At 42.2% G+C, this 25,162-nt stretch overlaps 3 protein-coding genes across 3 annotated transcripts; all 3 read right to left on the bottom strand.

Moving 5' to 3' along the window:
- Nucleotides 1-4,968: 4,968 nt before the first annotated feature.
- On the bottom strand, nt 4,969-6,162 carry LOC308085016 (pyruvate dehydrogenase E1 component subunit alpha, mitochondrial-like; the record flags this gene model as incomplete). Its single annotated transcript, XM_080428033.1, has 1 exon — nt 4,969-6,162. One exon carries the CDS (start codon nt 6,160-6,162, stop codon nt 4,969-4,971), a length of 1,194 nt encoding a protein of 397 aa, XP_080284159.1.
- Nucleotides 6,163-14,898: 8,736 nt separating this feature from the next.
- LOC308085046 (profilin-2-like) lies at nt 14,899-15,318 on the bottom strand (the record flags this gene model as incomplete). The annotated part of the gene is made up of 1 exon (XM_080428071.1): nt 14,899-15,318. The coding sequence occupies one exon, from the start codon at nt 15,316-15,318 to the stop codon at nt 14,899-14,901; it is 420 nt and encodes a 139-aa protein (XP_080284197.1).
- Nucleotides 15,319-18,790: 3,472 nt separating this feature from the next.
- On the bottom strand, nt 18,791-19,516 carry LOC308085056 (proteasome subunit alpha type-5-like; the record flags this gene model as incomplete). The annotated part of the gene is made up of 1 exon (XM_080428083.1): nt 18,791-19,516. The coding sequence occupies one exon, from the start codon at nt 19,514-19,516 to the stop codon at nt 18,791-18,793; it is 726 nt and encodes a 241-aa protein (XP_080284209.1).
- Between the last annotated feature and the right edge of the window lie 5,646 nt (nt 19,517-25,162).

Below are 25,162 nucleotides of genomic sequence, written 5' to 3'. Positions count from 1 at the left end.
TACAATAATGGTGTGGCGTCATGTTAATCTCGGACTTCATGTAACCAGTCTGTGACATATCTATGAAGTATAATTCTATATTTGGGCAAGGCCTCAAGCCATACTGACCGCTAGCTCTGAAAGCACACGCACACACGCACGCGTACACGCACACACACACACACGCACACACATACACGTCATACACGTGTCATAACAATACCCCAGAGTGCAAGGACATTTAGAGCTAAATAATTATTTCTCTCAATATCTCTGTTTGATCTATGTCTGACACCCCCTTCCCTTTCTTGTGTATTGGTTAAAATGTTAATGATCACATTATAGCTGGCTTTAATAATGCACACAGAATAAATATATGAAAGAGTAAATTGTTGTCTGATAGTGTGATCTGAAGGAAATAACAGCATGGTAAGACGATAACACAGAATAGAAGAACTACAAAGTTTAGCTGGCTCTGCTGTGTTTTAACAAAATCTGTTTGCAACAAACATGATGCCGGAGACATTTTGTTCTCAACTGTGTGTGTGTGTGTGTGTGTGTGTGTGTGTGTGTGTGTGTGTGTGTGTGTGTGTGTGTGTGTGTGTGTGTGTGTGTGTGTGTGTGTGTTTGTGCTAGCATGCATGACAGATTTTCTCTGTTTTCGAGAGGTCTCTTGAACATATGTTACCCCAAGAGAGGCTTCTATCAGGATCGTGACGCCACATCCATTACGCCCAACCAATTTATCATTGATCTAACCAACTTGGCCATGACAAATATGTACTTCAACTTAGCCTCGTTCCTCAGCCTTTTGTGTTGAATACCCATTGGGGAATCTTAGATCGCCTCATAAGAACTGTGTTCGAAAGATAAACACACCACCCCGGCGATTTTACTCATATGGATATGAAGCATCGACTGAAGGGGGAAATGTACACATTTAATGTACACATTTACCGGAAGACTTTTAAGGCAGAATAAATTCAATTTTCACAAGAAACAGGCTGTATCAAATATGAATGAATATCATAAACGATGCAGAGCCACCCCTAATACAATCGGTAAGATTCTCCAATGGAGATTTCAAGACAAAAAATAAAGCCACAAACCAGCGGAACAGCGCCCTCTAGTGGCAGTGATGTCAGACTGCGGTGCTCTATAACAGGCCGACTCGTTTTTACCTATAACTGCACCGATCTGTGTAAAACTTTGTATGCGCACTCCCTAGAGACCAAGAAAAAACCTTCGCCCTGAATTTTTCACATCTACCTTTTATAGCGCCACCAGAAGGCTGACTTATGAAAAAAAAAAGTTATATTACTCCTTCAGATTTTATCGAAATTTCACGCAAATAGGTGCACATGATATATAGTCATGTGATCAAGACGGATCTAAAGTTTGCAGGAGTGGCTTGTGAACAAAATGCCGCAAATCATGAGCGCAACGTCCGATTGCGGTGACACTTTGCACGCACATTTGCACTACGTTGAGGAACAAATGCCACCCTTTTAAGTGCCCGGCTTATTTATGGCAGTTTGGCTCTGAGTGCCACAGCCAAAATTCATTGTAAAAAAAAAGTGCTTAGGAGCCGAGATACAGCCTTTTTCAGTAAGAAGTTAAAGGTATAGTAGGCAACATTAAGCCTAAATTTGAAAAATACCTCTATATATATATTTTGCATTTTTCCCCCTCTATCAGCCACTATATAATGATGCTGGGGTGTTTTCCTGCATTGAAAAACACTCCTCTTTCTGAAATCCGTATTTTCCCTACTATTTAGGTTACACATCCGGGTATCCGGTGCGTAAATTCACGCACGCATGTGCGCATCCGTGCGCGTCCGTGCCCGTGTGAACTTTTTACTTTCGGTTTGAAAACGCTCTCAAACTTCGTTTTGGAGGCACATAATTTACTTTTCAGATAGCGTTTGGATAGAATTTAGCTGTTTAACTTCATATATGTGGTCAATTTGTCATGAAAGAGCCTATTTAAAAATAAAAATTCTGAGAACCGGCAGGGGTGGGCAGTTCCTTGAATTGTATCCGAATAAAGCAACCCATATTCGGCATGGCCCGTTTAGAAGCCTCATTAACTCTATGGAAGTCCTCCCTGCGACACCCCCTGGTGGTCGGGGAAACGAACTGCAGGAGTTTTTTTCATTGTTTATCTCTGAATCGCCTACAATCCCTTTAAACAAAGAGTGAATGGAGCAGAACATTTTTTTCCAAAAAAAAAAAAACGTCTTAGACGTCCAGTGGCACTCAGGGATTATGTTAAAACGGACGTCTTAGACGTCCAGTGGCACTGAACAAGTTAATATTGCCTTATTATAGCGGCACCAGGAGGCCGATTTTCGCAAAACATTTTGTTTTTTAATTACTCCCACAATTTATTTCCAAACATCACGCCAATCGGTACACATTATCTCTTTCGTCAAGTGATCACGACGGATCCGTCCGATTTTTGATATTCCCTCCTGATTGGCAAATTCCAAACATTACTGGCCCACAATAACCTACCTAACCTGGCGGAGACCTGTGCTCCGAGGAGCACTTTTTCTAGTTTCTACTGCTTTACACACTACTGTGCAGATGCACCTAGGGCTGGTTGTCACTCAAAGTGAAGATGAGGCCATTATATTTAAGGGTCTACAACTGTTGAAAGAGTTCTTGAAATACATTTATTTTGCTGGAAGAGGGCAGGCACCATCCAATCTTTTTTCTCAGAGATGATAGCAAGGCAGAGACAGACAGAGACGAGTGCTGCACCAAATATATCCAGAAGCAACCCTGCTGCTTTGTTTATAGCCTGTGTATAGGGTTAAAGTGGTTAAACTAATTTTGATGTAGAATTAACACATTTTGCTGGGGACCCCCGGAACTGCCTCAAGGACCCCTGGGGGCCCCCGGAACCCACTCTGAGAACCACTGAGCTATGCCAATGAAATGCCAATGATGGAGCAACTGTAACCAAGCCTTAGCCAATCCAGTGTTGAAGCTAGTGCTGTGTAACGTCATTGTACGACGGTGTTGCGCACACGGAAAATAAATGATCTATAAGCTTGCAGATCAACTATTTTCAGAGTACGACCGTGTCGTACGACTACGTATACACCCGGTTTAACAGCACAGGGGTTGTTGAGCTTACAAGTTTGGAACATAAATTATATATAGGCCTAGGTCTAAATACATTATTAACGGTATTACTGTCATTTAGTATAGTTTCACAAAAAAAGCATTATACATATTAATCATTTTTGTTTCTGAGTTATTAATAGTATGTTCTTGTTTGTATGATGTGTTTTTATCTATTTTTATATTTTTACTTTCTTATATTGTATGTCTTATCTGTATGCAATATGGACCCCCTGAGTGTCTGGAATAAAGTTTGAATTGAAATTGAATTGAATTTATACCCCACTGTTGCATAATATATAATCATATTTCAAGAATATTATACCTCAATGACCCACTTGGAGAACCTTTTACAGTCTGGAAGTGTTGGTCTCTCAGTTTCAGGAAGGACATAACAACACGTGGAAATAACACAAATAACTATGTAGAGGCAGCAATGAGAGTCTTTAGATCCTCCAATGCAGTGGTTCCCAACCTTTTCAGGCCGCGACCCCCGAAAATAATGATATTTGAACTGGGGACCCCCCACCTGCAAGCACTTGGAATTGTAGGAGTTGAGGCATTACATTTAGTTTGACTCGGTTCCACAGATAAATATTGTGAACATAGCTGATCTGCAAGCTTGTAGATCAGCTATTTTCAAAAAATGTGCCTCTTTCTTATTGTTTGACAATTTGGCCAATGTTTGACCATTTTTATTGTATAGTTTGTTGATTACTTTTGATGCAGCACTGGTCTTTTTATCTATTTGTATAAAAATGTTTAGGTATTAAAAAGGTTAAAGGTTAATACAAATCCTTAAATTGTCACTTGACTGTCATCTGGGGACCCCCCTGGGAACTCACTAGTTGGGAACCATCTGCTCCAGTGGACCAAGGCCTTCAAACTCCCACATCTTTTTGACCTGCTGACCTCCAGACTTGAGGTGCATTATGCATTGACTCATTTGGTCTTGGGTGCTTTGAAGCTTTCCGGTCAAGGTTCCTTCCCCAGAAGAACAACATAAAATCATCTCACATTGACAATTTCATTTTTTTCCCCCTTTCCGCATCTTATTCTGTGTGCATCTCTCCACAACAGACTCCAGTGAGTCCGGCCCCTCACCCAGTTCTGAGCCAGCCTTCTTCACCAGCTTGAAGAAGATTGTAGATTGGGGAGAGAAGGTTTGTGGTCAGAGTACCATTCCAGGACAGGCCTTTTGAGTAGACATGGAATTGTCTAGTAGGGCAGAACGGAAGGAGTAGGCTGGTGTTGCTACGTCAGTCAATCAATCAATCAATCAATCAATCAATCAATCAGAGATTGCACATAAGCACATTTCCACAAATGTTTTAAATATTTTAAATATGTTGCTTGTTTCACTGTCAAAACAGTAAATTATGCATCAGTCTATCAAATAGATACATAGATTGTCTGGGGCCAGAGTTACAGAAATCACATTGTATTATTAGCCTATTATTATTATTATTTATTTTTTTCCATTCTTTTTTATTTAAAACTTTTAGCGTTTACCTTTTTGAATAGATAAAACTCTTCCAATGAATTACAGGTATTCATCCAAAATGGTTTCATGCTGTACTTTCTTCTCTCTTGTACAATACAATACATACATCATATTTTGACTCATAGCGTACACACAGTTTTGAATTTGACCTCTTTATGTTACAATTTCTAATTCAATAATAAACAGTGAATCCAACAGGTGAGTGAGGGTGCTTAACTGATAGCTTACAGTATGCTATCATACAACAACAGATCTGTTTGAATACTGTAGATTAGGGGTAGGGCCATAGCTGAAAGTGATCATTTAAGTGAACACTAGAAAGAGGTATGTGAGAGATGAGAGGGACAAACTTTAGCTAACAGATTTCAGCTTGGTCCAAGGGTTTGTGCCTCTCACTTCTAAGGGCTGATCATTGCAAAATATGTGGTTGCACAAGTCCTCCAGAGGAGGCTCTGGATCTGTAGTGGCAAACAGCGCTGCTTCTTCAATTTCTTCCTTCACCTCTGCATCAATCCCCTTAAGTTCCTCCATGGTGGTCATATTATTGCTCAGCATGCGGTCCTTAAGCATGGAGATGGGGTCACTCTTGCTGCGTACCGCCTGGATCTCATCACGTGTACGGTAACTGACACCAGGATCACTCATACTGTGTCCATGGTAACGGTAGGTCTTCAGTTCCATGACGACAGGACCCTTCCCAGATCGACAATGATCAGCTGCAAATTTCGTGGCTTCCCTGACACCAAGCACATCCATTCCATCTACCCGGAGACCAGGAATGTAGTGAGCCCTCTTGTAGTAGTCAGTGCTGGCGGCAGCTCGCTCTGCAGAGGTACCCATGCCATACTGGTTGTTCTCACAGACAAAGATGACAGGCAACTTCCAAAGAGATGCCATGTTGTAGGCCTCAAAGATTTGACCCTGGTTGGCTGCACCATCCCCATAGAGACAGACGCAGATCTCGTTGCTTCCCTGATATTTGCAAGCAAGGGCTACACCAGCTCCCACAGGAACCTGAGCTCCCACAATACCATTTCCTCCATAAAAGTTTTTACAGTACATGTGCATAGAGCCTCCCTTGCCCTTGGCAATTCCTCCTCTTCGACCAGTGAGCTCGGCCATGATTTCTCTCACTGTCCCACCCCTGGTGAAGGCGTAGCCGTGGGCACGGTATGCCGTTATCAGGTGGTCTGTTGGGTTAATTCCTGCCTCAATACCAACTGCACATGCTTCTTGGCCATCGTACAAGTGACAAAAGCCCCTGATTAACTTTTGCTTATAGAGCTGGTCAGACTTCAGCTCCATGCGCCTAATGGTCTGCATGGTCTTGTAGTATTGCAGACCCTCCACACGGGTCAGGACCGCCTGGACAGGCGGGGCTTCTTCAAATGTGTGGACATCATCTTCAAATGTGTGGACGTCAAATTTCTTTATGTCAAAGGTAGCTTTAGAGGTGAACTCAGCATATGTACGTGCTGATATGACCGCTGCAGTGCCATTCCCTTGAGCACCCACTCTCAGAACTTTAGAAATATTGGCCAGCATCTTGGATATGATGATTCTTATCGGATCCAGAGTTGACGGCTCGCCTCCGTCCTTGTATGGAAGAATGTGTTTAGATCAATAGGTGTCGCAGCAATGACGTCAGGAAGGTCGAGTCAGGGTATTTAACAATGTTCAGGTGAAGTGAGAGACAAAGGAATGAAAATTACAGGGATCCAATTTATCTACTCAAACCAATGCTCTTATGGACTGCGGACTGTGGACTTTCTTATCAGAGATTCTCCTGTTCCTTTTATATACAGTAATCTTTCCGGCGGACCATGTCATCACGCTCATGTCACTATATGACTCAGGCATAACTATAAGAAGTTTCCAATGCAGCTACTGTATGCCCAAATATGGAGTGGGTTGTCTAACCTCAATGTGTCGTCATGGCATCAGGCGCAAACCAATCAGTCAGCTCAATATGGGCACAAAAGGGGGCATATAATTATTTATACACCTAACTAATGAAAAGAAAACCTTATCATAAACCTGTGACCAAAACAAAAACAAATACTAACCCTACTTTAGGAGGGTATGGGATGAGCCCAAACAAAAATCACCAAACACCCCTACACGAATGAATGAATAATATTTGCAAGGATTAAATCAAACAATGCAAACAATGATAACTGAAGTAAACAAAGTAACTGGGAACAACTTAACCAAAACAAACTATTAACTGAGATCAATGGTTACTAGAGATAAATGTTTAACGAAGGCACATAAGCAAACTCAAACAAAATAAAGGTTACAAAGTTTGCTAAAGGTTACAAAGTTTGGCTGGAGGATGAGAGGAATTGAGTCTGTTGCTGTTCAGCTGCCGACCCTCCGAACTGTCAAAGTAAACTGAGTCTTTTGAATAGTTGGACCCAGAGCCACAGCCAACCAGCGGCCAGGGTGTGAGAAGAGCCAACCAATCAGGGGTGGGGATCAATTCCCCACTGGCAGAAGCTGGCTCTGGCAATCTGAAACGCTGCCTGCATTCAATCTGCCAATCATTGCATCATTCACCACCACACCCAACTCTCCAGCATTTACCACGTCTCCACCATTCACCAGCACATCCATTCTGTACCTAATAACCTATAATATATATAAAACTAGAGGTCTCCGCCAGGTCAGGTAGGTTATTGTGGCCTCCTCGTGGCGCTATAATAGGCCAATGTGAAAAGGGTGCCATTTCTAACTAATTTAGCAAAAATGTTTTGCTAAATTAGACCTGCTGGTGGCGCTATAACAGGCCAATGTTAAAAGGGTGGCATTTGTTCCTCAACATAGTGTGAATGTGCGTGCAAAGTTTGACCGCAATTGGATGGTGCGTTCATGATTTGCGGAATTTTGTTCAAAACAAGCCACTACTGCAAACTTTAGATGTCAATCTTAGCCAATGAGGATGGAATATGAGAAATCAAACACATCCGTCTTGATCACATGACTATGGAGATCATGTGTACCGATTTGCGTGAAATTTTGATAAAATTGGAAGGAGTAATATAAAAAAAATTGTTTTACATAAGTCGGCCTCCTGGTGGCGCTATAAAAGGCAGATGTGAAAAAAGCAGGGCAAAGGTTTTTCCTTGACCTCTAGGGAGTGTGCATACCAAGTTTTACACAGATCGGTGCAGTTATAGGTAAAAACATGAATCGGCCTGTTATAGTGCCACCATGAGGCTGATCTGAAAATGTTCAAGTGGCATTTCTTACTCGGCATAGTGGAAATATGCGTGCTGAATTTCACGGAAATACTGTGTTCATGATTTGAGGCATTTTGTTCAAAACGGAGCACTCCTGCAAACTTTGGAAGCCATTTTTAGCCAATCAGGATGGAATATGAAAAATCTGAAAGACCCGTTTCGTTTAATGACTATAAAGATACTGTGTACCGATTTGCATGATTTTTGGCCAAAATCTGTAGGAGTACTGTCAAAGAATATGTTTTGCACAAATCGGCCTCCTGGTGGCGCTATAAAAGGCCCAAGTGAAAAATTTGGGGCAGGGGTTCGGAATTGGCATCCAGGAAGTGGATACACGGACACACGGACACACACACACGCAGACGGACAGACGGACGGACAGGGGGCAAAACATACTCTCGCCATGCCTTTCGGCCTGGCGGAGACAATGATTAATACAAAACAAATACAATTGGCCGTAACAAAAACTAATTGAATGTAAAGGAGTAGTAGGCTATACAAAAAATTTACAGCAGCTTCATCTTGCATAATATGAATTATATTAGGCTACAATCGCGCAGGTTGTGTCCGTGGCTGTGTGCATAATGATTTCTCAACAAGGTGTTGCATCATTAGTTTCATGCCAACACATGTTCTTCAGAATAATGAGCAATAGTCTAAAACAGTGGTTCTCAAACTTTTTCAAGTCAAGGACCCCCAAATTGATGTGTAAACGTACCAGTTTTGTGCACCAAATTAACAATTTGATTCAGTGGTATATATAAATTACAATAATGTGAAAACAATTCATATTAGTGGTTCAGCTTTGTATCTGCAAAATATAACAATGGCAATAGTAATGTTAAAACTGATTTGAAAATGTCTGCAGTGTCTATCTATCCATCCATCCATCCATCCATCCATCCATCCATCTATCTATCTATCTATCTACAGTGGTAGCCAGTTGGTTTCCTCACCATTTTCAAAACAGTACCCAGGGGTGCCCAGTAGGTACCTTTTTCGGCCACACCCCCAGATTCTCAGCCACGCCCCCTAGATGTATTGTATCTTATTTCAATGTGTAGTGTGGCCATTCAGCCACTGGGTGGCGCGTTCACAGTGAGCAACATAGTTATAGACAGTATCTCCTGCTTTTTTTTTTGCTTTTGCAAAGTAGAAATACTCTGTTACAAGTAAAAGTCAGGAAATAAAACTATACTTGAGTTAAAGTACAAAAGTATTGGTATTAAAATGTACTTAAAGTACCAAAAGTAGAAAGTACTCATTATGTAGAATGTGTGTTTATACATTTCAAATGTATAAAATGTATACACATCTTTTGAAAATAGCAGATCTACAAGCTCACTATGTGTCACATTGCGACGCATTGTGAGCTTGTAGATCGGCTATTTTCAAATGGCCGAAATGTGTATAGGGCTGAAGTGGTTAATGTATGTGTTGTGATAATAATCAAAATCTACAAACTAACTAGTAAGTAACCAAAGTTTTCAAATAATTGTAGTGGAGTGAAAGTACAGTATTATTTATCAGAGGCCCCATTTATCAGATCCAAAACATGGAAAATAGAAGGAAAAAGAATAGTCCTTAGGATGAATTCAAAAGCAATTGTTTCTTTAAACATAACTGTGTTTCATGGAACATGGTGGAAGAAGTACTCAGACATTTTACTTAAGTAGCCTAAAAGCACCAATAACACAATATAAAAACACTCTGTTACAACTAAAAGGCCTATGTTCAAAATGTTTTTTGAACAACGCGTCGCGATGCGACGTGTTGTGAGCTTGTAGATCGGCTATATTATACTTTTACTCAACTACAATTATTTGACAGTTTTATTAACTAGTTACATTTCAGATTTAGATTTATGATTGAAAAATAGAGTATTTCTTTATAAACAACAAGTTTTACACATTAAACCATATTAGACAAACCAAACACATAAAAACATCGGAAACAACAGTTACTACTAATCCAAGCTGGATTGTAAAATATAAGGCCACTCTCTACTCCACTACACTACTGGTGCAGACATGAGTGCCTCGGCTAAGGTGTTTTCTTGTTCTGTAGGTTCTGTGCACTACTCCTTGGAAAGTCAGAGATGCTCCCAAAGCTGCTACTTTCTGAGAGCAGTAACTAGTAACTATACAAGTAAGACGCGCGAACGCTGGAGGCGAACGCAGATTCGGCTCGATCTCCAGGCTTTTATTGCTTAGTTTTGCTAAAAAATAAAAGCCTGGCCCAGCGGGTCGGTGTACTCGGTATGAGGAAGTGTTTCATTTCGCAACCAACCAGAGTGCAGTGGGCGTCGCTCGTAATGTTGTGTTAACGGGGCGGGGGTTGACGGACAGATCGGTGAACCAATGGGATGAGGCGCAATCTCTCGCCGGCGAGCCAATGAGAGAATGAGAGCGTGAACACAGACGGAAAGAGACCATAAATATGCCACACCGCAAGCACGATGATATAGTAAGCTCCACTTGGTCGGAGGCGCGGCTTCGCCGCGCCCCCTTCCGCGTTCGCAACTAGTCAACTGAAAGTAACATTTCAATAAAATGCATTATAAACTACTTTTGGGCACAATTATGTTATTTTAGAATGTGAAACTGAGTTAAATCAACACAGGAGATTATAATGTACTAACTAACTAAGAACCCCAATTTAAACAAGCCAAATGTCATTGTAGTGGAGTAAAAGTACAATATTTTCCTCTGAGATGTAGTGGAGTAGAAGTAAAAGTATTGAATATTGAAAATACTCCAGTAAAGTAAAAGTACCTCAAAGTTGTACTTAAGCACAGTACTTAGTAAGGGGTCCACCCATAATTCCGACGGCCCATTGTTCCGACGGGTCGATGTTCCGACGACCGGGGTCCGGTGGTCCTACGGGTTGATGTTCCGATGACCGGACCGGGGTCCAGTGGTCCGACGGGCCGGTGTTCCGACGGCCGGGGTCCACTGTTCTGACAGGGGTGCACCAATAAGTCAGACGACCCCAGGGGTAGCCCGCGGGCGGACGGGTCATGATTTCAAACGCAATTAACGTGGGTGCGGGCGAAGCGGGGCAACTCAAAAAAGGAAGAGAAAAAGCATTCTCTCTCTCTCTCTCTCTCTCTATATATATATATATATATATATAATATTGTTAAAATAGCAGATTATGAGCTTGTAGATCTGCTATTTTCAAATGGCCAAAATGTAGAGAGACAGCAGGATCCCAAAACGGCGTTGGTGCCCGCCGCGACTCCGGCTCTCTCTCTCTCTCTCTCTCTCTCTCTCTCTATATATATATATATATATATATATATAATATTGTTAAAATAGCAGATTATGAGCTTGTAGATCTGCTATTTGCTATTTTAACAATATTATATATATATATATATATACTGTATATATATATATAGAGAGAGAGAGAGAGAGAGAGAGAAAGAGAGAGAGAGAGAGGGGGGGAGTCTATCTATCTATCTATCTATCAATCTATCAATCTATCAATCTATCAATCTATCAATCTATCTAATCTAATGACATTGCTGCATGTGTACAAGAGACGTATTTGTCCTCTCTAGAATTTTTGTCCACACCGCACACGGTCGTACTCCCATTGTAGCTCCCCAGCAGGTGAGACAAAATATTGCTTAAATGTGTCTCGAATGTCAAAAGTCTCATCAGATGCCCCATTGGCCCTTGGCCTCTGGGTGTCCTGCAGAGCCGCACCGCCCTCGCCATCATCAAAGCGGTCATCCTGGCCGGCTTGTGCCTCCACCCCTGGGCGCAGGTAGTTGCATAACACGCAGGTTGCTTTGATGGTGCTGTCTACCAGGTCAGGGGTTCACCTCAAATGGCCCCTGAATCTGAGTCAGGATGCCAAACACATTTTCAGAGATGCGACGCACTCTTGACTGGAGGAGGTTGAAGATGCGCGTGTCCTCATCAAGGCGCTTTCCACCGTCGGAGCAGGTATGTCTTCATTCAAACGCCTCGTCTGCCACGATGACATGATTGACCATCCCCAGTTCAGGTGCAGAAGGTAGCTCCAATGGGGGTGGGACAACCAATGTTCCACGCTGGAGGCCCTGTCCCAGCGCAGAATCAGCGGGTATGCCACCGTCGCTGTTCCCACCATAGCTCCCCGCGTCGATGGTAAGGAAGCGGTAGTCGGCATCCACTAAGGCCAGGTGGACAATAGAAAAAGTGTGTTTTTAATTGTAAAAGGGGGAGAACTTTTGCCGAAAATAGCTGATCAACAGCTCACACCATGTTCAGCGAGTTGTGAGCTTTTAGATTGGCTATTTTCAGTGAAGAGGTATAAGTACGGCAGCCGCTGAGGTGGGGTGGGAAATGTGGTGTATAGTTTTTTGTATTGGTCCAAAATATCGTCTATATACATACAATCATGAAACCACCTGCTGGACAGCTGTCAGCATTGTGAAATGTTTTAAATAGGGGGTTATATGTGACCATACCTCTCGATAACAAGACTACTGGAAATGTCTAGGACCCAGACATGTTTTCTATTAGGATGTATTATTGAAGTGTAATCTATAGGCCTAGTGTTATTCAAATGTGTTTCTAAGAGTTGAGTGTTGAGCTATTAGCATAATTTGTGTAATTAACCTTTTTTCTTTTTTTTCCTAAAGGTGGTTTTAGGTCATTCAATTCCTTAATAACAAATACCCAACGGCTGACCTTCTTTTCTAGCATTTTTCAGAATCGGGTAACTTTATTAGATTACATGGATGTTTGGAGGTACAGCACAGCTGTCATTCCTATGGCCATCTTGCTGATATTTTGATAAGTAGAACTATATATTATGTTATGTTATAATTACACAGGCTTGATGCATGTTCTGCATATTTGCAAACGTACTCAAGTAAAGTCAGCAGTTACTCTCCAGATTATCATCTATCAGGAGGTAGAAGTGATAACTAGAAAAGGTGCTCCTCGGAGCACTGCCAGACCCCTAGCGGTTGAAATCTGAATGGCTGACTTCGCATGACGTGTGTGCAGAGGAAAAGAGGGACAGACAGAGGAAAAATGTACAGACCGAGGAAAAATGGAACCAGGGGACCTGGTACTGCCAGACCCCTAGTGGTTGAAATCTGAATGGCCGGAAATCTGAATGGTTTCTAAACTACGTCACGCTAAGCTTGGCCAATCAAAAAGAGGGACATGTAAGAAAACGTTTTCGTCCATATATGGATGAAAAGGGGACCGACAAAGCCTCATGTAGGCCTGACCCCCTGGGTCTGGCAAAAAATGTACAGACGAGGAAAAGAGGGACAGACCGACAAAGCCTCATGTAGGCTGACCCTCTGGGTCTGGCAACCATGTGCCAAATGAGCTCCCACCTAAGGAACTGGTGTTGTCTACACATGGCCGTTGATCACAAACGTGTACCACATCGACATAATGTGGACATTCTGATGAAGGATGCATGAGCAGAAAGTAGTGGTGATATAAAATAATAAAAATAAAATAAAATAAAAATAAGAATAAAATCTATCATTTTAGGCTGTAGTGTATCCTGAAATGAATAGCCTGCCGATTCAGAACCCTAGTGCACACTTTACCGATGCATTGGCAGTGTGTGTGTGTGTGTGTGTGTGTGTCTACCATAGACGTACTGCCAGCCGGTGTTCAGCATCAATTGGTTCGCGGAATGGAGGTCTTCTTTTTAATGTGGCTCCAGTGTTGCAAGTAAAGCATCAAACTGGGCCACTGACATCCTAAAAGAAACGGTCGGGATAATGTTGCAGCTTCTTGGAACAAACAACGTCTCCTTCCTGTTTACGGAATGTCAGGATAGGAAGAACCCAATATTTTCTTAACCTTCTTCTATTTTTCACAAGTGACAGGACCAAAAAATCATCTTTAATGCTTGATGACTCTTGACTTTTTTGTTCTGCAAAAACATTGCAACGAATCTAAATAATACGTATCGGACTCAGTGGCAAGGATGTTGTGCGTGACGTTCATTTTTGCGAATTTCTTATTGATAAAACGCAGTGAAAAAATGCACCAGTCTGCAAGGACCTTTATCCCTCAACTTCTTCAGATTCCACTCACCTCTAAAATGAACGAATTCTGAACATTGCTGGCCCACATTAACCTATATGACCTGACGGAGACCTGTGCTCCGAGGAGCACTTCTTCTAGTCTGCCACTGCGATGGTGGCGGTGATCTGTAGAAAAAAAAAACTCTTCGGTCTCCAGGCAGCGGTTAACTGTATTTACTCTAACTAAAGAGCGGGTTTCATTCATGTATAGGGCTATGCATAATTTGCGCTCCTTCATATGCACGCTACATGTTACTAGCTTTGTTGTAGTGTTGTAGGGATGGGGGAGCGTAGTTGATTGGTGCTCCCCGGGGGCTAGGTGTGTGTGCCCCCGGAGCCTCTTGCTCTGAACTGCAGCCCTGTGAGCCTGTGCATTAATCCGGGCCTGATGAACAAACAGGATGAGAAGCGGGGAAGGGAAGGGACAATCTGGCACTGTTTTGGCAGGAGCTACAGGGAAGTGGGCAGGGATGGGGGGTTAGAAGGGACAACAGTAGGCTCTACGCGGTCTCACGACAATAGTAACCAAGACAATATGATCTTGGTTACTGCTCAAGTGCTCCAAAGGCATTGGCTTCTCAGAGGGAGATTCAATTACCAGGTAGAATAAGGAAAACAAATTGTTCTTTTTACTTTTGCATTTCTTCACTGTGCATTTGGCTAGGATGGTGACTGGTCTTCGTAAATACAAACATGTCATGATGTCCTGTTAACAACATGCTCATTGTCTTAACCATTGTGCAATGACAGTGGTAGTACAGTGTGAATGCATCAAGATGTCTTGTGAAATGAGAGAGGACAAGAAAGAGAGGGGAGAAGAGGGGGAGCGAGATGAAAACAAGAGGGAAGCCAAAATGAGAAAAGGAGCACGGGCAAGAAAGGAAAGAAACAAAAAGTCAGAACTAATATACAGAACTTGGAAGTAATGTGAAATGCTATTAGGTGGTAAGGGTGAGTGGTAAGGGTGGCTGGGTAGAGACCTCTTTAATATCCAGATCTCCTCAGGTAGTCAGCTGTGGTAAACGCTTTCTGGTTGAGCAGTCCTCCATGGATACCTTCCTTCCCCATGACTATAACCAATACTGTGTTGGCTTTTCCTGCGGAAATATTGTATGTTGGCTCTCCACCTTGACTCTTTGTCTTGATGTCCATTGACCAGTCAGTGTCAACTTGAAGGCTGTCTCTGATGACGGAGCATTTCTTATGGCCTAAAGTCATCCCGCTGGTGAAGAAACCTTGTCGATCCTTTCCCACTATGATGTCAATTTCTTCACTTGTTATGTTGACAAATGTACCACCAGGAAACGATGCCCACACATATTTGGCGTCCAGGTACCCAACAATTGCCGCGTCCTGGCAGATGCCATCAGCCATCAGGTCGTCCACGTAGCTTTGCCAGGACATAATTTGTGAATGAATTCAAAGGTTGAGAAAAATGTTTGTCAGATTAGTTACAGGTATTCGAAGTGGTGAAGAACTGTGGTCAAATGTTTTTTATTGTCATTGGTTTCAAGGCCACGCGTCCTCGCTTTCTTCTGCTAGAGCTCTGGATACTTTACATGTTTAACTTTTTATAACTATTTAATGGAGAGGCAAATATGGAAATGACTGACATCATATGACGGACATCATAGAGGACTGACGTAATACACTGGTCTGCCTCACTGCCATCTGATGACTGATCTGGCCTTTCTGAAAGTAGTGAACATAACAAAGATATCTTTGTCCTTTTCCCCAGATATATTAATTGTCTTATAACTGGCATAGCTTCCAGCATCAATTACAACAAATGAAGCATTTTACAGTTATAAATCACACATCCAATGCATGATTATATCGAGCCTTTGATCTTTTCACAACCTTTTAATGCAATAGTAGTCCCTTAAACTTCCCCTTTGTATGGGTATTGCTGCAAAAATCAATCCTGCTTTGGTGCCATCCTTTTAAACACCCCTTTATGCAGACTGTAATAGGCTACTAATACAAAAGAATAAATAAAGAAAAGAAAAGCAACTCATTATCCATCTATACAAAATTGTATACATTATTGTGAGTGTGTCTTCACCAATCAACCAACCTGCCATGCCAGTCTCTGAGCTTGCTGCTGCTGCATCTGAACCCTGGTACTCGAATGGTGCAGTTACACACTGTGTGTTGTACTCTGCAGTCCTGTCTTCCCGCACCCCAACCCCATGTTACTGTTGGTCTCTCTCTCGGGGTTATAAATTGGTCAAGGAAAGACAGGACCCCAGAGTACTAAAACACTGCTAACCAATCTTTCTCTGTCTCTTCTCCTTCAGGTCGGTGACCCAGGCCCTTCCACTTTTTTCGGCATATCTAGAAACACATAGCCTAACACATGAACTGTTGTATCACTAGTAAGCCAGGCAGGTAGCCAGCTGTACTAACAGTTGTGCTAACTGGTTTAATAACGTATGAGCAGCTGGAATCAAGTAACAGATACATAATAAGCTCAGATTTTCTCTCTCTTGCCCTCATTTTTCGACCTTGCGTAGCACAAAGAAGTGGTGTACACTGATCACACTGCAATTGACGGCATTTATCATTCTATCGTCACTTTGACATGAGCGTACCCAATGCTCAAATCTCACATCAGGTCTCCAGGTGTACACAAATCCTTGACATGCAGTGCAGCAATTTCTAACGATCTCACAGGCATCTAAACATAATGCAGCAGCCAATCATTCAGTTATAATGATGTAAACAAACATCCAACAACTCTACATATTCCTAACATAAATAGGTAGTTGCACTTAACAGGTGACATAATTGAGGTATTAAAAACAATCTATCATATCAAGTTAGATGCTTAATCAGTTATCCATTTAAACAGGAGCATTTAAACAGCAGTGCACAGACGTGTCCAGGGTACATGTCAGCTGGAGTCATATCGGTGCTGGGTGAAATTAATATTCAAAACGCATTCCGGTCATTACATACATTTCAGTTTGATTTGTGCAGGCTGCTAAAGATTATTAACTCACGGATAGCCTTAATAATCCCACTCACAAACATTAGTTCAGATATGCACAGAGGTCTGGGCCACTCTACTGTACATGCCAAGCCAGGTAAGGTTTCAGACATTTTTCTGGCCTGTAACTGGGCGCCATTGGATGTTCCGATTTAGCCAGAGCCAACGTCTCAACTGGAGACTGTGACAGTCCCCAGACGGTTACTGTACGACAGAGAGACGGGACCTGATTCACTGCTCACTGAGTATGGGAAACAGATAATGCAACATCAACATATCTGGAACAAACTCCCAGAAAACTGCAGGACTGCTACAACAAAAAAAAAACGTTTTGTTTGCGTTCTGCCTTTGATTGAGATGTTGTGTTTTGTATCCTTCTGCACTGTATTTATAACCTGACTCCGCCAGATGGGGGCGGTATTGACTTCACAATACAGCCTCCATCTGGACTCGCTCAAACCTGCCCGCACCGCTGCGTGTTCGAACCAGCGATCCAATCACGTGCCAAGTAGCTTGAAAAAAAAAAAGTGACCACCCTTTCATCGATTGTGCTACCGAGGTCCCAGATGGAAGTAGCCTGTGAAACAAAATGTGACGCAAGATTCTTCCATCTGGCAGAGTCAGGTTACTGTATTTAACCTTTACTCTCATTGTTCTGTATTTTTTTTTGGTCTTACTATTTTATATTGTGTTTTGTGCTCTTGTGTCCTGAATAGGTGTTTTCTATTAAGCAGATACATTTTTTAAACTTTTTTTCCCCACCCTTTTCTTTCTTTATAATGTTTTCTTTACTTGATGATTTGGGTAAAGCTCATTGAATTGCCTTGTTCTATACAAATATATTTGCCAAGTCTTGCCTTGAACTGAGAGCTTATGAATAAACACTATATATATATTTATGAATGATTACGACCTTTGTCAGATAATCGGTTCAGGAAAATAATTTTATTGAGGCATCTAAAGACATCAGAGTGAGATTCTGACTGGGCAGTATTTGCTCTGGCAGATTCATCATCAGGTTTCCAGGCTAGACAGCCTGGAAACTCACTCTGTGCTCGTCAGACCAATAAAATGATATAGAACATCGGAAAACAAGAGACCAGAAAATGTTATATGGCTTCTTGTATTAGCCTGAACAGATTATTTAATGCAGGTGGCAATCAGTGAAATATAGTATTTATTAATCTACTTGTACTGCAGGCTCCATTGACTTCAATGCATTCTGTGGAACTTCCGGCTCCAATGTGCTTCCCAGTGCCCGACAAATCTGCCTGCTGGAATGCAGGACCAAGTTAAGTGACTCTTTCTACCCTATCCTTCTGTTATAATAAGCCTAGGTGAAACAGGGGCTAGGCAGGTCTCAGGCAATTGGTGAGCGGTGGATGTTACATTGGTCCACAACGTACAAAGATCTGCATGGCAGTGCTGAATCAAGTTTATGTTTCTTCCTTAATATTTTAATGCAATAAAATAAAACAAAAACTTCTGAATGTTCAATCTTATAAATGTATTTAATATTTTATTCATATGTTTTTGAACATCACCCCTGGTTACAAATTCAATACTTAACCACATGAACTCTCTCCGTATTCCCTACATGATAATAGGCAAACATTTGTATAAAATGGCTGAGCTCACATGCTACAATTCAACACATTGTGAGCTTGTAGATTTAAAAAAATGGCAAAGACTTTGGTTTAGAGTGAAAAGGGGAGGGGACCAGCTAGTACAGACTCCGGTCAATGAAGTGTATGTGGTTAACATAGGATGACGATGCATCCAACATTGATGTGTTGGTCCTTGGAAATGCTCGGGGGCAGGATTTATTTCCAGAGGTCAGAATGCGACTCCAGTCCTTCCTTTGCTCTCTATGTCGTTGATGCTCTATATGTCCTTGATGACATCCTCCATCTCTTCTTTGGAATACATGTGGAAGGTCTTCCCTGGTTCCATTGTGGCCAGCTCGATGTTGGTGGCATTGAGCTTCTCTTCCATCACCTGCTTCAGAATGGTGAGAGAGGCCTTGATGGCATCTTTTAATGTCATGGCCTTATGGTAGACCTCCTGTAGTGAGCTCTGAGCTCCCTCGGCGGCAGAGCCAATGGCCCTCGCATCACACTGCACAAATGTGCCAGATGGATCCATGTGGTACAGCTGGGGTCCTTTCTCATCTAGTCCCCCAAAGAGAAGTGCTACACCAAAGGGCCGACTCATGGCTCCAGCTTCTGCATCCTCTTCTCCAAACTGGAGTGCAAGTTTGGACACGGCCTGAGTCACACTCTCCACAGTCATCGTCTCATTGTAAGTAAACCAGTGGTTCTGTGTTTCCACTCTTGCTTTGTCAATGAGAGTCTTAGCATCAGCTATCAAGCCGCTCATGGCACAACCAATGTGCGAATCGATCTCCACAATCTTTTCGATGCTGCTGGGCTCCATCAGAGGAGAGGTGATCCTCTTTTCTACAACCAAGCACACGCCCTCTGATGTCTGGATGCCTATGGCTGTGGATCCCAGCTTTATTGCTTCAATCGCATATTCAACCTGAAATAATCTTCCTTCAGGGGAGAAGGTATTGACCCCCCGGTCATATTCCGCTCTTGTCAAAAACATTTTAAATAATATTGAACCTCCTCACCAGACCCTTAAATTTTGCTTGGTTCCCTATATAATAATGATTCTTGCCAGGTACAGAGTTGATGCTCTGTGAGGTGTTCCTTATATACACTCTTGATGATGTATTCATGATGTAGACGTCCATATGTGTATATCGGAGGTCATGGATGGAGTCATAGATGACTGACGTCATAGAATGGCTACATGATGTCTGAGGTCCAAACATCCCATGATGGAACGATGGAATCAATGTTCCATCATGGGATGTCTATAAACCAGTGCCACATCAATAGTGCTTGGTATATAAAAAATTAAAATAAAAATACCTTTAGTTGGTGCTTGGTGCGCTCAATGGCCCTCATTTATCAACGGAGCGTACAAACCAGCTTAATTTCGATCCCAGGAATTAGCTTACGCCCACGTCCACGTGAGATTTATCACGCAGGTGTACCCTGTCAATTCCAGCGTGAGATTTGTCTGTTGTTGATAAATGCGGTGCAGCCTCGACACAACTGTTTTTCGACATGAAGAAGCGGAATAAGGCAGAGAAGAGGAACTTCTCCAACATATGAAGTGGATTCAGCACACAGCTACACAGCACACATGCTTATTATGCGTGGGAATGGTACACGCTATTTGCATACACAGGGCACAGACCCGATACCTGACACAGACACATCCAATAACAAAATATGACACAAATAAAACAAAAATATGACCACATTCGTAACTGCGTGAGTCCAGTCAACTATAATGTGTCACACTATGTCAGAAGAATGCGGTCTGGGGAAGAAAAAAATTTAAACATGCATCTTCTTTTTTAATTTAGTAAAGTAAAAGTAAAGCTGTATCCCAAACGAAAACCTGATTCATGAATTGAATAATATATAGCCTAAGCGCTGTCTGTTTCATTCAACACATTGTTGAATGACACTAATCAGTCATGATTGGAATAAGTTTGGGTTTTTATTTAACCCCCGAGCAGCAGCGCCCACTGATAGTGGAGACGCACACACTGCTGTTTTGCAAAATAAAGAAGTCCTGCCGTGGTCCTTGGCCGAGAGCCGTGACACCACGTTTATGAGAGATACAGTAGATAGCCTGAGGCTGTCATCATATAAACGTTTATGGAGAGATTGATTAATGCATATAAACATTAATGGAGGCTGGTGTGTGGTGGTCTGGTTTGGTTACCTAAATCTACGATCTCCCACTGCGGTCCCGTAGTCAAACATTTTTAATTCTTGAAGGTAATCTGGTCTCTCATTTGAAGTTAACTTCCTAACAGCATCTGCATTGAAGACAATCCTGTTGCGATGTTGAAATCCTTTTGTTTCCTGGCCTGAAACAAATTAAAACATGATTTTTGTGCAAATTTGCCTCCTCGTCAATGTTTGAGTTTTCCCCTATTCTTTTGTTCTATTGACTTTTATGCCATTACACACTCCCATGTATGACACAGTGTTTGACATTCAGAATTGTATTTGCGGTTCAAGTGTAGTAAACTTCTCCAGGAGGGGCGAACCGCCAAGTCGGTTTGGGATCACGCTGTCTCTCAAACTGCTTGCCTCTGAATCTGCAAGACAACTGTGTGAGTGAAAGGGTGAACAAATTGCTGCTACAGAGTTCTAAGATGCTCATTATACCATGAGGTCATGGAAGCCCTGCCCGGATCCAACCAAAATGACCATAATAGCACTTGCCTGGAAGAAGATGCTACAAGGACTGTGTTCTGCTGGGCTTCCTGGATTAAAGATCATTTTGCACATTTTCAGGAAATAAAGCAACTATCACAGACATTAATTTCAACAGATGGCTTGAAAAAGTTGGTGGTAGCTAAATGTAAGGTGTATGAGTATGGACAGATGCCAAGTGTTAGGATCAAGAAGTTATTTATTTCTGGGAACACTGCTTGCCATGCTTTTGATGTAGCATACACTGTATGAAAAATGGCCTCCGCCTGAACGTGTGTGGGGGTGACACAGGTGTGTATTTACGCCAGTCCAAATTGACTCAGGCCAGGTGTGACTGCTTAAATACAGAGTAAATGCAGTGCTGCAGCAGCTGTCAGTCTGTCACTAATCAGCGCTCCTCCTCACATGGAAGGCATTGCGCATTCCAAATGAATATGTTAATCCGATCGATAACTGCTGAGTGGGACAGTCACTTTAACAGAATGAGCGTAACTGCTAGTTGTGAAAACGTAGAATTCTTGTTTTTCATGAATAATAATAGCCAATAATATTTAATGAAGATAAAAAGGCTGCTGCTGTTCATAAAAATGCCGGGCTCTTGGGCTGGGCCCAGTTTGTCACATATTTCTCAGGCTTCGGGTCAGGCTCAGAACAGTTTTTTTACCGGGCCGGGTCGGACAATTTTTTTTAGGCCTGATTAAAGCTCTATGGCCTTTGCTCTTGAAATTGAGTGATGAACAACTTTTTTTTTCTTTCAAAATGTATAGTCCACACATCTGATGATGGACCAAAAGCTTGAATTAATTGAGAGCAGTACTCAATGTAGTGTGGTCCTTTGTCTGAAAATGTTGTGAAATAAATCTCAAAATTATGAGTTGTATGTCAACTCCTCTGTAAAGCCTGCGGGCAAATTTCTAGTATTAAAATGATTATAAAATAAATGCAACTTCAGAACCAGGGGAATTACTATATAAGCCATCATAGATTTTATGACATCCTATGCTGGCCGTGAATTACGGGTCATACCCCAAAGTACCATAAATTACCCCAAATTACCCAAAAGTGTACCCAAAAGTGTACCCATGAAGACTAGTGATTTACCAGCTTTTAGTAAATCTGATCATTCGTCTGTCTTTCTCATGCCTGCCTATAGACAAAAGATCAAACAGACCCCACCACTTTGTTCTACAGGACTATTTTGAGTCAATGGACTGGCCAATCTTTAGAGAGGCAGCGAGGGAAACATTGACTATGCTGACAGTGTACTGTCCGTACAATCCAAACGACAAGCCAATGGTTAAACAGAACTGTGCGTGGGGCCATAAAACAGAGAGACATTAGATTCAGATCTGGAGATGAGGAGGAGAAACACGCGAACCAAGGGAACATACTATGCTCTTCGCAAAACACTGAAAACCGCAAAAGGGGTAAAAGCTCAATTAACAGCAAAGATTTATGGCAGGGTTTGAGAATTCTCACTGATTCTAACCCCCCCCAAGACAGTGCTTTATCCCCCTCACTTCTGGATTCTCGACTTCCTGACAGTACGACGTCAGGTGGTGCGGATGGGAACAATGACTTCTGCCCCCCTGACCCTCAGCACAGCCCCCAGGAATGTGTTTGAGCCCCTTTCTCTACTCCCTGTACACGTACGACAGCGTGGCTTTGTTCAGCTCCAACCACGTGGTCAAGTTTTCAGATGACACCACAGTGATAGGCTTGATCACGAACGATGATGAAACAGCCTACAGGAGAGAAGTGGAGAACCTGGCACAATGGTGCCAGGAGAACAACCTGGCTCTCAACGTTGACAAAACAAAAGAGCTAGTCTTTGACTACAGGAGGCATCCCTGAGACCACTCTCCCATCCAGATCGGGGGCGCTGCAGTGGAGAGGGTCAGAGAGTTCAAATTCCTGAGGGTGCACATCACTGAAGATCTCACCTGGGCAGTGCAGAGTGCAGACAGAGCGAGTGGTGAAGAAAGCACAAAAACGCCTCTACTTTCTCAGAAAACTGACATGGGTCCAAAAGAGCTTTCTACAGAGGCACCACAGAGAGCATCCTGACTGGCTGCTTCACTGCCTGGTATGGCAGCTGCACCAACCTCAACCTCAATGCAGAGGGTTGTGCGGACAGCCGAACGCATCAGCGGATGCGATCTCCCCCCCATCCAAGCCCTGTACGACGAACGCTGTGTCAGCAAAGCTAGAGGAATCTGTCTTTCTTTTCTTTAAATCATGTTACGATTTCTATCACTATTATGTTGCTGTTATTGTCTATGCTGCTGCATTGTCTGAAGGAAGCCAAACCAAAATAAGTTTTACTCTTATGTACCTGTACACAAGATGTAACAATAAAGTACAACCTTGAACCTTGAACCTTGAAGTGCTTCTACTTTAGCCTACGGCTTACAGTTTAGAAAGTTTAAATACTTTATTCTACTCCCTGCAATGAGTATTACCCTCTTCCTGGTTATGGTCCTCTGAATAACATCTAGAGATCGGGCCGGGTTGCGGCCCTCACAGCTACAGTACGTTGATCCAGTGATCAAACTGATATGGCCATATATGGATATCAGTTTTTTGTCCCATGGACAGACCGTGGTAAAAGCTGAAGTTGTGTCCGTGACGTTATGTCCATGTCCAGCATGTTTGCTAGGGTAGAAGGATTTTAACAGATTTGGACACCCCAGGTTTGTTATCGGGAAAAGTATAATTTGATTTCTTGGGGACTGCTAACTCGTAATAAAATAATAATAATAGCAGTAGTAATAATGCATTTCCTTTGTAAAGCACATTTCTCAAAGAGCAGCATATAAGGAAACCACACATCAGTGTGAAACAGTCAGAAAGGCTGTTTAAACTATATGCCTGTGTCAGACACAGATCACCACTCCTCTAATAATGAGTCATTGGGCTCATATCAAATGTAAAGACTCATCAGGTCTCAAACTGTGTTTGTTTATTCTGCTCTGGTGACATTTAATCCTTGCAGAGCTACTTGGCTGTTATCGCTGGAGTGTTTTGTCTGGTGGTTATTGGCTGTCTCCCACAGAGTGACCTTTAGCGGCTTAAACAACTTGAGCGGCGCTAGCTAAAGATCACGACCCTTGCATGTGCAACATGGCGAGGCCATGCATGTAGACAGGCGTGCACGCCTGCACTCTGACACACACAACACACTCCCTCTCCCACTCGATTTTGGAGTTCCTTAATGACTATGTTCGGTGCAGTCCCAGTGCTAACCTTTAGTCTCAGCAATGCTAGCTTAAGTTTACTCACACACATACTGTATCATACAGACAAACACAAAGAAAAAGACACACAAACACGCTCTCTCTCTGAAACAAACAAACATACTGTGGTGGACTTACTTTGGATACTTTGTGTGGTGTTGGAGGCGAGTGGGTGGAATAATGCCAGGACAAGGAATACACAGTCAGGACGTTTCACTGGCAGAACGGCAGGTTACAGTACTCGTCATAGGCATGCAACGGTGTGAGATTTTACAGTACGGTATGGTATAAAAGAAAATACCGCAGTGTACGGTTACTACGGTATTTCACGGCATATGAAAAAAAAAGTACGGTACGGTATTAAAAAGAAATGCCGCGGTGTACGGTTACTACGGTATTTCACGGCACATAAAAAAAAGGTACGGTACGGTATTAAAAAAATACCGCGGTGTACAGTTTGATGTGTGGGCGCTGGCATTCAGACGGTACTACTCTATTTGATGTGTGGGTGCTGGTATTGAGGCGGTACTAAAAGAGTATTTGTACAGTTTTTATCAACTTTTAAGTATAATTACTCATTTTCACTATGTTTAAGCATTTTTGCTAATTTTAACAACCTTTAAGTATTTTTACTCATTTGAGTACTACTGAGTATTTTTACTCAACTTAAGTACTCTTAAGTATTGTTACTCAATGTATAAACTTTAAATTAT

This window comes from Gymnoscopelus braueri (assembly GCF_963280865.1).
Source record: "Gymnoscopelus braueri genome assembly, chromosome: 5".
In the NCBI taxonomy this organism is placed as follows: Eukaryota; Metazoa; Chordata; class Actinopteri; order Myctophiformes; family Myctophidae; genus Gymnoscopelus; species Gymnoscopelus braueri.
Note: the sequence above shows the minus strand (reverse complement) of the source record. Positions and strands in the feature narration are given on the sequence as shown.